The sequence below is a fragment of the Centroberyx affinis genome, unplaced genomic scaffold, assembly GCF_046629955.1.
Source record: "Centroberyx affinis isolate AG114_WGS23_722 - 3 ecotype Tasmania unplaced genomic scaffold, CSIRO-AGI_Caff_v1 ptg001306l_1, whole genome shotgun sequence".
NCBI lineage: Eukaryota > Metazoa > Chordata > Actinopteri > Beryciformes > Berycidae > Centroberyx > Centroberyx affinis.
In genome coordinates, this window is record NW_027279812.1 from 141657 (window position 1) to 154316 (window position 12660).

The 12660-nt window shown below is 39.3% G+C and overlaps 1 protein-coding gene across 1 annotated transcript; it reads right to left on the reverse strand.

Annotated features, from left to right (window-relative positions):
- Positions 1 to 5445: 5445 nt before the first annotated feature.
- Positions 5446 to 11874, reverse strand: LOC139649243 (uncharacterized). Its single transcript, XM_071525591.1, has 6 exons — positions 11614 to 11874; positions 10916 to 11080; positions 8988 to 9220; positions 7257 to 7404; positions 5912 to 6034; positions 5446 to 5605 (listed from the first exon to the last, which is right to left on the reverse strand). The coding sequence occupies exons 2-6, from the start codon at positions 11040 to 11042 to the stop codon at positions 5556 to 5558; spliced, it is 681 nt and encodes a 226-aa protein (XP_071381692.1). The 5' UTR covers positions 11043 to 11080; positions 11614 to 11874; the 3' UTR covers positions 5446 to 5555.
- Between the last annotated feature and the right edge of the window lie 786 nt (positions 11875 to 12660).

Consider the following 12660-nt stretch of genomic DNA (forward strand, 5'->3'; position numbering starts at 1 on the left):
TACAATAATGTGAGAACAGATAGAGAGGCATGTGTGTGTGTGAGAGAGAGAGAGAGAGAGAGAGAGAGAGAGAAGAGACAATGTCTGTAGCTTTGTGGTTTTATGGATTTATGTCTGTATGTTTGTGCCGGTGTCTGTCGATGTAAAACACCAGTTGCCTGTAACATTGTTTATGTGAGGTTAAGTATGGGTCACATTGTTCCATGTCAGTGGCGTGACACACAAGAATAGATAGAGAGTGTACTCGCTGTGGTATTTCTTTCAGTATATCTAAGATGGCTGCCAGAGAAATTTGATGCTGTTGTGATGGAGAAGAAGCATTTTCTGATTTGTGGACAGTGCATGACACAAACTGCCACTGCAGCACTCACTGAAATGGCACCTTTTCCATGGCAACACATCATCTCATCTGCGCCAATGAGCATTTCCATGACAACATTATCAGGCATTTTACGACATTCATCTTTAAATGTACCAGTCGAATGACCCTGGGCCAATATAATGTATTACTATTCTCGTCACACGGGGACCCAGCAGCAGCAGGCTGAAAGCCCATTCGAAGCCCTGACACACAGTTTAGGAAACAGGAGTCTTAAGTGATACAGTTAAACTAAGTTAAAAACTGATAAAATTAAAATTAAAGTGGACTAAACAGCTTTAAAATGTAACTAGGCCTAGTACCTGTTACATTGGCTTGTATCGCCTATGAAACAGATTGACATGACAAAGACCAGATTTACACATGAACTGTTGCCATTAACATGCATGTTAAGGATTTAGAATTTATTTCTATAAGTAAGGTTTAATCTAATAAAAATCCTAAAGTCTAAATGAAGCTAGAATACAATGAAAACGGATAGCAATCCAATCATCCAAATCTCCTGAGGACATTGAAACCAAAGTGTAAATGTAACAATGTTAGTAGTCCACATAGAACAAATACATAAGTGGAAACAAACATCTTATAAGTCATTTGGGTTGTTGTTTGCTTTTTGGCACTTATCATATTTATATGTGGCTCTCCCTGTTTAGACAGTGAGATGAAGATCTATGCTGCAAGGAGTTAAAAATGTTGTGTGTTATGTAAATTAAGCTTTTCTCTCATTGGTCCACTATGGATGTGGAAAGTTTGGTTTTTGGGCAGTTAAACTAATCCTGTTGTTATTATCTCCACTGTCACTGATTTAACTTAACATGTTCAACTTGTAAGTCTTTAACTTTTATCGTAACAGTTTAACCTCGGTTTTGTCCGGTATTGATAAGTATAGAATGTCAAACTGATTCGGTGTTAGCTAAAGGTCATCTTGAGAACACAAACCTCACAATGTAGGTTATCAGTGGACACACACGCATGCACGCACGCACACCCACACACGCGCACGCACACACACACACACACATTCAGCAACACACGCCTGTCTATTGTGGTGGTTTTCAGTGTGTTTGTCCCTAAACAGCAGGACTAAAGGGCTGAGAACAGGTTAGCTTACATAGCAATGTGGTGAAATCCAATCACTCGGTAGATAAGAGATTTTTACCAAGATATTAAAAGATTTTAAGAAGTTACTCTAACGTTTAGAAGGTAAGTGAGCTCTCTATAGTTCGCTGTGATTCAAAACACTTGACACTTGTGTTCTGGCTGCTCCCTTAGAACGTCATATCTGGCATGTAGGGCCTGGTTTATTCTGGTTACTATGGGTTCGGTTGGCCCAAAATGAAACAGGTCGGTTTCTGGTTGGTCCCCACATGACAAGAGTGTCAGTATGATCCATTTAGACAAAGTTACAGGACTGGTCTTAATTTCTTGTTTGGGTCCCAGGGAAAGGGTGACTTCTATACACCATATTATTTTCTAATGCAAGTTAATAAACTGGCGCACTAAATGTGACCCAACATGTACCCATCATTGTAACGCTTCATATTCAGCTGTATAGCAGAACCATGAGGCGAGCAGTGAACTGAGGAGTAGCTCTGCAGCTGAGTCAACACATTGCTCCATACCACCTCTGTTGTAACAACTAAAAGACGAGAGAGAATTCTCTCCTGCTGATTACCCTGTCTGTGTGTGTGTATGTGTGTGTGTGTGTGTGTGCCTGTGCCTCTTGCTGGCTGTCCATGCTGTTCTAACAGGTGTCACAACACACAGTCAACCAGAGGACGAGGACCCGTTAAAAGGAACACTAAAGTCCAAGGCAGTCAAATTGTCATGTGACATTTTTCAGAGCTTAATTAGTTGAATTCTGATAAAAAGTAGATTGTGTTCATTAATAGCATTTCTTATTTAATCCTGCAGGGTCAGCTTCAGCCTGTTACTGTAAATGAGCGGGGAAAATGTCAGGTTTTAAAGTGCAAAAGGATCAGATCTCATGCACTGGTAAAAGCCGTTGTTCAGTTGACAATCAAAGGGATTATTCTAGGGAAAAAATACAAAAACTTGAAAGATGAGATTCATCTAGACATTAAGACATCTAAGATTTATCCACACTCAGTTCCTGGTTTGACATTCAACTTTTATTCGGTCAGGGGAAACACGCTGAGAACAAGCTCTTATTATACAGGTGTCACTGTGAACAGGGTGAACAGACAAACAAGGAAACAAGAACAAACAAGAAACAAGAACACACTGATATATACTTTATACATGTATAAGATACTTCATCATTAAAAGTCAAGAATTTAAAGGAAAGCACGGGAAAAGCAGATATCAAAAAACATTAGGAACAATATAAAACACAAACTCAGAGTTTATATTTAGTAACTGTGACTGAAGCAGTAACTGAACTATGACCTACTTTGCCTCTATGTAAAGACAATTGACTTTCTAACCACAACAGCATTAGGACCACAATTAATCATTGTATGCATGGAAACCAAGGCTGGTCACTTCCCTTCCAATTCAATCAATTGAAGATGACAATTTAATTGATTACACTGAAAGTGAATTAAGCTCTGATGGAAACTAAATGCAGCTGTAACAGACAAGGTAAAAAAAAAAAAAAGTAAATTATCCTTCATAGAAATTTGTTGTAGGTCTATATGTTTCTTTTACGTAAAGTGAATGCTTTGCTCCATGAGGTTACAGTGGTCGACTGGCTTGTCATCTCCTCTTTAAGTGCTTCCCTCCAGTGGACAAACTGTGGAACTGCCTAAATGGGCATGATGAGCATGGTTGGCACCCCAATGTGCGTATTTTTCCTCCTCTAATTTGTTGAGTACAGTTGTACAAATTTGTTAACCACAGGTAACAGCAGAAAGAAAACACATTCAGGTATATGGAAAAACAAAGCAATTAAACTATTCTTCATTGTACTGGGGATCTGCTGGGATTCCCTCAAAGACCCATGCTTCCCTAAGTTGCACTTTCAGAACAATCAATAGCATAACCTGCAGGAACACCTCACATTTTCAGCTAACCTTTTATAATATGCGGCCAAAAGCTATAGAACATTAAGTTAGAGAAATTGTTCCAACTTTACAGACTACAATTACAATTACAATTTCACATTTGGCAGACGCTTTTATCCAAAGCGACTTACACATGAGATTTGCATACAACACAAGCAAGTATCTAGATAGGAGAGAACAACGAGAGTAAGTGCTATAGAGCTAAGTTCTGGTCCAACAGGACAAAGGTGCTACGAGACAGTGCAACAAGCGAAGTTCTGGTCCAACAGGACATAGGTGCTACGAGGGAGTGCTACAAGGCAGTGCTATGAGGTAATGCATAGAGTGCATCAAATCTTTTTTTTATTTTTTTTTTTATTTTTATTTTTTTTATGAAAGGAGGTACTCACTAAAGAGCTGGGTCTTTAGCCTTTTCTTAAGGATAGAGAGGGATTCTGCGGATCGAATGGAGTTTGGCAACTCGTTCCACCATCGGGGAACCACAGAAGAGAAGAGTCTGGCTAGAGACTTAGGGCCTTGCTGTGGTGGCAGCACCAGGCGCCGCTCCATGGCAGAGCGTAGTGAGCGGGAGGGAGCATAGACCTGAATGAGGGAGTTCAGGTAGGTCGGAGCCGTTTTGGTTATTGTTTTGTAGGCGAGCATCAAGGACTTGAACTTGATGCGGGCAGCAACTGGGAGCCAGTGGAGGGATATGAATAGCGGAGTGACATGTGCTCTTTAGACTAATTCTACACCTCAAATCCTTCCTTTTTAAAACTAAATACAGTATCTTGCTATATGCACAAATTGATTGACATACAGAAAACATAAACAATTTACACCTAAAATTAATTTTCATTCACAACCTATAGCAATACAAACAATTTTACATATTATATACAAGACATTTAAGGGTAGTGCAAGGGCAGCCACTGCATGGATTCACACAGGGACAGACAATCAGATTTTTAACGCTAAATGACCCCAGATAAAATCTTTTCACTACTGACTGAAAACTCATTAGATTTTGGTCACATTTATCTCGCTCACACCTAGCCTGGTGCACTAAACTGGCAGAAGTGGGGATGGCAGGATTAAAAAATGCAAGTATCTGATGTAATAATTTTTGAATGTCAATACTTGACCAATACTATGTGTCATACTGTAAGGCTGTGTGACCGGTGTGTGCAAGGTAAGCTGGGCCAATTAATGAGGGCAGAGCAAAGAACTGAAGATGTTTGGGGTCACAGTGGATGAAAATCAAATGTTTGCTGTACCTGTGTATCCAGCCTCTGTCAAAAATGTCATCTCCAGGCAGGCTCGAATTAACACAGTGTGGTGCCCTAGGGTGACGTCACTTGAAGTGCCCCCCTCCGTCCACTTGACACGCAAAAAAGTTAAATTTACTATGCCAATAAAGATCATAAATTTACAGTAACTTAAACAGTACAGGCACAACACACATACTGCAGACAAATGTAAGACAATGTACTAACCAACAAATTACTTTACACCATAGATTGACTTGAGCCTACAAATGCCATTTTAGGCTTTACACACAGAGCTATACTGTATCAAATTTGAATGCAACTCATATCAAAGACACCATGCTAAAATCATTGTTTCCACCATACATTTTTAAAGGCCTGAATGAAGACTAAATGCCAAACCATTACAGAGCATGACTAAAAAAAATCATAATACAAAAAATAAAAAAAATCATTACACAGACATCTAATGCAACTTCAGCACCACAGACAAGGCCCCACATACCACAAAATAAGGCAAGCTCAATGTAGCAAAGAATCCCTTCAGGTGAGTTGATGTGACAGTGGGAACTGCAGAAGGTGAAAGGAGCAGCACATTGAGACAATGGGATGGACCTGGACTTTTGTCCAGACCAGCCCACCACAATCACACAACCTGTCAGCTCCGTGGCTCTGACTAAACTGTGCCGGTTATTTGATGTGAGTTTGTTTAATGTGGCCCGGCTTCCCGGTTGGGTGGGGCTCGCGTTTTTAAGCACTGCAAACCAATCACGATTCTTTCTCTTTATGCATATTCTTTTTTTAGTATCTTTTTTAGTATTTTAGTAATTAAAAAATTACAAAGCATCATCTTCATCATCTGCTGTGATCAAATCAAAGTCTCTCTCAGCTTTGCCTCTCTTTTTAGTCCTTTGTTACTATTGTGATAACATCATCGTCTTCTTCTTTTCCTCCTAAAGGCACAAAGAGATCATACATCACTTTTCTATTTTCAATCTCTGTTCAATCTATTTATCTCAGCTTTACATTTCTACACAAGAATAACTATTACTGTGTGATTCTTTGTCATGAATGGCTTGGTTTCAAGATAATACAAATCTTATAAAGATTATATGCAAAGATGATAAGCTGGAACTACCAAACTGGAACTACCAATCGGTTTTAACGAGGAAAGATAAGAATGCTCACAACGGAAACAAAAATAACTGAATACATTTCAAAATATTAAGGTATCCTTTTAAAAGTGAAGCACTACTTACCGAAACACCTCTGGAGTCTCTCAGATTTCCGCAGCACAGTGTAAGATAAACCGAAGACCAACAGGATTCCAAAGAAGCCTCCGATGGCACAGCCAATGAGAGTGGCAAAGTTATTGCCATCATCTAGGACAGGAGGAAATAGGACAGAGGGGGAAGGAGAGAAGTGAGGGAGATGAGGAGGAAAGGGTCAAAATGCTCAAAATGCATGCTGACGTAAGTAATGCTAGCATGGCAGCATGATCACATCATTTTTAGTATCCTATTCATATCCTAATTAATATTCTAGGTCAATATTAAATGAATGTAAATATGTTAATATTCCCATGAAATACTTAGGCCTATAGATTCAAAATGTTATTTTATAATGTTAGGAGTGTGAACTGGTCAAGATGAGCTCTAAGACTGCTGGTAGCTGAAGTTCTTCCTCAGTGTTATGAGGAGTTTTACAGGTCTTTGAATGATTGATGTGTCCTGGGACACATACAAAAATGTATTATACTAGCAAAAGAAAAAAAAAAAGTAGTAGTTTCGAATCAAAAGTAGTTTCTTATGTCTATAGAGGTTTATTAAAAAGGTTTATTAAAAGTTTTTAACAGAAAAAATGTATCAATCAATTTATAATACTCATATTTGCCCAAAATCGCACTCACGCCCCTTTGGCTCCAAGCCCTCGATATGTGCTTTGCATGAGAGAGATTATTTTATCCATTAAATAAAGGATATATTCACCATTATCAGAGGTAAAACAAAACTCTTAAGTGAGAAAACATTTACCAATTTAATTTTTCATTTAATTCAAATCAAACTATCTTCCATCCACATGTTTATCTAGATATAACTGAGCCAAATGTGACCAAAAGGTAGAGGTACGGCTGGAAGACTATGTGTTGATATGTACTAGAAAAAAACTGTATTTCATTCATAGAGGAGCATTTCCAAAGATGTTTTGGTAGGCTTGCAAAACCTGAGAGACCTGCTTGTACCAACGTCATAATGACAAACAGTAACTAAAGCTGTGTCTTGGCGATTGCTATTGTATGCTATCCTGTGAGTATTTACTGTCCATGGGTTTCACTCAGAGAAATGTATGTATATTAAAATGGACACATGGAAACGCAATGTGGCTAATGTAAACTGGCTGCACTGAAATGAATTTGTGTGCTGTATCATCAGCCTGTTCCAGGTTGATGTCCTGTGGTTTCAGGCAGTTCTGATCATGATGCCAGGTGAGGACAATGGTAAGTCAGTCACACTTTAGTTTCAAAGCTTTGCCTTTATTGCTTCTAGGATTCAATGTTGTTAAATTTTGATATGAAGCAGAGGAAGGGGATAAAGGAGTCGTCACCATAAACATGCAGGAAGGCGACGGGTGCATCCGGGTGGCCCGGCCGCCTACATACGACTCGTGTGGAGTTGTCAGAGAAGGAGGTTCCCCTGATGGTCCACACAGCCAGCAACTGTCCATTCTCCTCCGTACAACTCCCATGGACAGCCTGGAGAGAGGGAGAGGAGGGAGGCAGAGATGAAGAGGGGGAGGAAGGAGAGGGGAAGAGGGACAGAGAAATGTAGAGAGAGACAGAGAAGGGAATGGAGAAGGGGGAACAAGAGGAGAGGACGAGGGGGAGAAAAGAGAATAAAATGAATATAGAAGAAAAGAAAGAGGAGAGGAAATCAAATCAAATCAAATCCTTGTTCTAAACCACAGACCAAGCCAGGTAGCACAATAGACAATGTACATTAAATTAGATTATTGGCTTGGGTCTTATATATTATGATACACTATACCCTCTATGTGATTCAGGGTCACCTGGGACAGATTTTAGAGAAATCTGACTCTTAAGTACAGGCTCACCTCAGCATGGTTGGCTGATAATGTTGTATAATGTTGCTGCTGCTGTCTGTACGTCGGTTTGGTTTTTAGTAATTAAGAAAAAAGAAAGCCTTATGTTCACATAACACACCCTTCATTTTTTGAGTTATGAATAAGTTACATAGCCCCCAGAAGCATGAAACTTGCTCTACCAATAAAGGACCATGTACAATTCAAGTAAAATCATTGAACCCATGAAACATGCAACAACAACAGCTCTTTCTAGTGTGATGGTCAGAGGGCAGTTAAGAGCTGGTGTATGTATGTGTGTGTGACCAGAGATGGGCAAAAATACAGTAAAATGTATCTAGATACAAAATACAAATACATGACCATTAAATGTATCAAAATAAATGACAAGTTACTGGTGTGAGCAAATGTATTTAATTAAAATTAAAAAATACCTGTCATTTGTATTTTCAAATACAAAAATACATAGGCCTACACTGAAACATAATTGTCATTTTCCTTTAGGTGTCTATTTGACAACAAATAATAAATCAAGCATGAAGCCCCAAACAGCTGCCTTGCATAAAAGAAAAAGGACAACTAAACCTTATTTATCTAAATATTTAGTAATCTTTTTTGCCTCTTAGTGAACATGATTAATGAACAAATATTAAGTATTTAAGTATTTTTATTTTTAAGTGTGTACTTTTCCTTAGATTTCAACAGTTAGCAAATCACTGTTTACTCGCTTTCCGTTTCTTTTTAGTTGCTTTTGAGTACAACTAATTTAACTCATGTAGTCACTCCCAGCTGGCACATGCATCAAGCAAGTCATGTGACACATGTCCATAGGATCAGTCAAAACAGGGCTGCATCTCAAAACTTATGGAAATCTAAATATTTGAACTCCCCATTTCATTTAGTCTTACATATAAAAAAAAGTTATTTAAGTATTTTAAATACAAAGATTCTACGCCTAAAAGTATCTTGCTACAAATTGCATTTTGTTTTTTTTTCACTCAGGTCAAATACAAATTACAAAATACTAAAAAGTAATTAAAATACATATTTCAAATACATGTAATTTAAATACTGCCCATCGCTGTGTGTGGCAGTAAGACAGTGTCACCAAGGGAGAGAGGAGGAGAGAGGAAGATAAAAAAGAAGAAGAGCTAGAGTGAAATACAGAGAGAGAGAGAGAGAGAGAGAGAGAGAGAGAGAGAGAGAGAATGAAGAGGTCAAAGGTCACCGTCTCACCTGTGGGATATCCTCCGCTGCACCTCCAGGGCAGGTGACACTGTGGTTGCCATGACTCCCATAGAGCGTGAGTGTGAGTTCGGACGAGGTGGGTGACACTCCGCAGCGAAACACCGCAGGCTCCCCGACCGCCACGGTGATGTCAGCCGGGAGTGTGCTGTAACTGAGAGCTGCAGGGCTCGGTGATGAAGCGTCGGTGGTGTTGTTAGGGGAAGTGCTGGTGTTGTTCTGGGCTGAAAAAGTGATTGGGTATTGTGTTGTTGTTGTTGTTGTTATGTGTGATAAAGAGATGGAGGAAGGGGGAGGGAGGGGGGATGTAGGGACCAGAGGTTTAGACAAAAGAGCGCAAAGAGTTGAATCAAATAAATGACACAATAGACATAACATTGCATACATTCACAGATCATCAAAAGCACCATTATTACCCAGTGTAGTTGCTGCCACTGAATGAATTAAAAGAGCCAAAGTTATGAATTGGAATGTAGCTTGAAACAAAATGTCTACATAGGTCTGTTTTATGAGTTAAGTTTTGTGATCTTCTCCTCAACAATCACCTATCACAGGATTTACACAAAGATCTGATTTTTAACCTATTAACCTATTGCCTTCCAATACAACTTTTATCATCTGGTCATCATGCCAGGATGCATTAAGTGACTGGTCTAGACACACAGAGTTTCCTCACATTGCTATTGGGTCGTCAAAACCAGATACTGAAGTGGTTCGCATTGTGATCAGAATCCCACATAGCCAGGAAGCAATCCAGCCACAATGTGCATACAAGCAATGCAAAGAGGAGAAGGAGAGGCAGAGTGGGAACACACAGATTTAAATTACGTAATATTGAAGACACATAGCAACCATTTCCAGGCCAAACAAAAGCATACAGTATTCTGATGTGATCTCATGACATCCGACCTTTAGAATGAGATCTCAGAAATCCAAATGACGCGCGTAACCGTAGCCAGACAGAACCCACGTGGAATCTGATCTTTCCCTTGTTAAGACAGCCATGAAAAGATCAGATAGAGGCAAACAGGTAAATCTGAGTTTCTCCCCGTGGGTAAAGGTAGCCTCAGACCTCAACAGGTCGTATCAATGACCTAGACATTGTCTACAACATACTTGGGTGATGAAGAGCTGAGCTTTTGTTACATGCTGTACCAAAAACAGATACCCGTCCTTGTTGTGTAGTGTTCAGAAATCAGGATCGCCACCTGAGACTCAAGCATTCACTAGCTTTCCTCAGTGACCGTAGGCAAAGTTCCTCCACTCTCTTCTAAACATTTGAATATTCTAATGACTGGCTACGAGTGTTTCCCCCAGACAATTTTCTTGATAGGATGGAAAGACTACAGAAAGAGGAAGTAGACCATGAAACACTAAAATTCTCAATTTCAACAACTGGGATGGTGTGCATCCATCTTTTCCTCTTATTTGCTCATAGATTTGAGGTGGAAAATATCTAAAAATGGCATAATGGAGAATGCAGGGTCAAGCCTAAGGATATCCAATAGATAGTGTCCTCTAATTCTTGCATTTTTTACTTTGTGTTTACTGTAATTAATAGATTACATTGCTTCCTCAATGGTAGAAAATGTTCCATCACCCTGGGATTAAGCCAAACCAAAGATATCATATTGTAAAATGTCACAAAAAGACAAGAGCATCAATGAAATTTCAGAAATGACAAAGATGTTTCCAGAATTGATGAGGATAAGTTAATACACAGGACATTATAATAGCCGCTGGAAAAAAGTCTTTTCGTTTTTTAATGGTACCCCTTTTTTTTAGGTCAGCGGTATGTGGATGTTTGAATTTTGGGATCTTGTATTTAATGTGAATATGCACTGAGACAATTCCTTTCAAACTTTGAGCAAAATAGAAACAATAAATGTTGAATCTTAAATCTTGAGTCGTTCTCTTACCTGAGGTGGGTGTGGTGAGCTGGAGCAGAGCCAGCAGCAGCATGCAGAAATCAGAGAACTTCCTCTTCACCTCTCCTTTCCTCCTCTTCTCCATCCGCTCTGCACTCCTCTCCCCATTCTCTGCCATTCTTCTCTCTCTCCTATTCCATAGGTTTACTTTGTAGTCTGATAAAGTTTAACCAATAAAACTTTACTTCGGGCAACTATAAAGGACTACAATACATGTAACAGTGTATGGGTGATTACGTCATGTGTCCTAGATTTCCTTTACAGATTGAAACAGTGAGATCGAATCTAAAATCTGTTGCCAGCACCAATCTGAAGGCATTTAAACTGCAGTATTTCCACTATATACAGGCTATAGTGGCGCCCCCTCGCAGCAAGGTTCTCCTCACCAACCACAACAATAAACAGAGATTATATGCATTGAGTACCTTTGAGTAACTTTGTAGGATAACAGCCAGTAATGTCTGTGTTTTAAAAGGGGCAGCACCGCAAACTCCTTTGAGCTTTGGATGAAAAAAGCTGCCAATACTCTGAGAGATGCCAATATTAGGGCCTGTAAACACAATTTTAAACCTAGGTCTAAAGCCTGAATGGCTCATTGTACGCGGTGAGATGAAATGAAGTAAAAAGTTTAAAAATAAACTTGAAATGTAAAAAAAGCCATTCAAAACTAGGAAGTCATGCATACTGACCGTAAAATGAATTGGAATTCCCCAATTGGTCTGCAGGAAGCTTCCTTATTTAAAGATGACACTCTGACGACACTCTTTTCAAGACAAACCTTACAACTTGTTGAAATCAACTTCTCAGATGCCTCAAGACAAGACTTTCTCCAAACTAGTAGTCTAACATGTACCTACTGTCAATATCTGCACAAACAGTGAAGAAGCTGTTAAACGTCTCCACAACCTCAGACAGTGCTGACTCTCTCTGTTGTCTCTCTCTCCACCCTCCCTCTCCCCAGCCAGGTGAGGAGTCCAAAAAAACAAAAAACAAATGAAGGAATGTGGACATCTTCCTGATTTACAAGAAAGTTTCCTGAGAAGGAAAATATTTGCGAACAGGTTGAGCGGGACCGGCCTGAGCCAATAATAGCACTGGGAGAGATGTCAACCAATCATGCAGGGCCTTTCACTGGCTGAGAGAGAGAGAGAGAGTAAATCTCTCTCTCTCTCTCTCTCTCTCTCTCATATTCTCCCTCCTTTCCTTTCCTCTTCCCTCGCTCTGTCTTACAGATTTGAATATTTGAGTTACAAAATTTCACTTCCAAATAAGTCCACCAAATATTACTTTCCTTGTTTTTAAAGGTCAAGCTCAGGTTGTCTTGCTTTTTTTTTTTTATTGCATATCTGTTGTAGGCTACTGTGTCTCCACTGTTGCTGCACCACTGGGAGGAGATTTTGCTATTTTCAGCTGTATGAGTTTTAACACGTGCCTCTTCCATTCAAGACTTGTTCGACTGCAGTTTTAGAAATACACGATGGGCAACTTCTAACACTATAGTAAAAATGCAGGATTATGCTTGAATTACCAAGTAGGCATGTGGTAAAAGCCCTGAAAGATTAAGGCATGTACATACATTTGCAATATTGATTACAATTTCAGTTGGAATATGCACCCATGTGAATGTTTGCGATGCTGTGAGCTATGAATCCTAATAGTAAAATCTCCACTGCAGTAGGTAATTGAAAAAAAACATGAAGGGACTGATATGTAGAGGGCTGAAAGGTGGTAGTTGA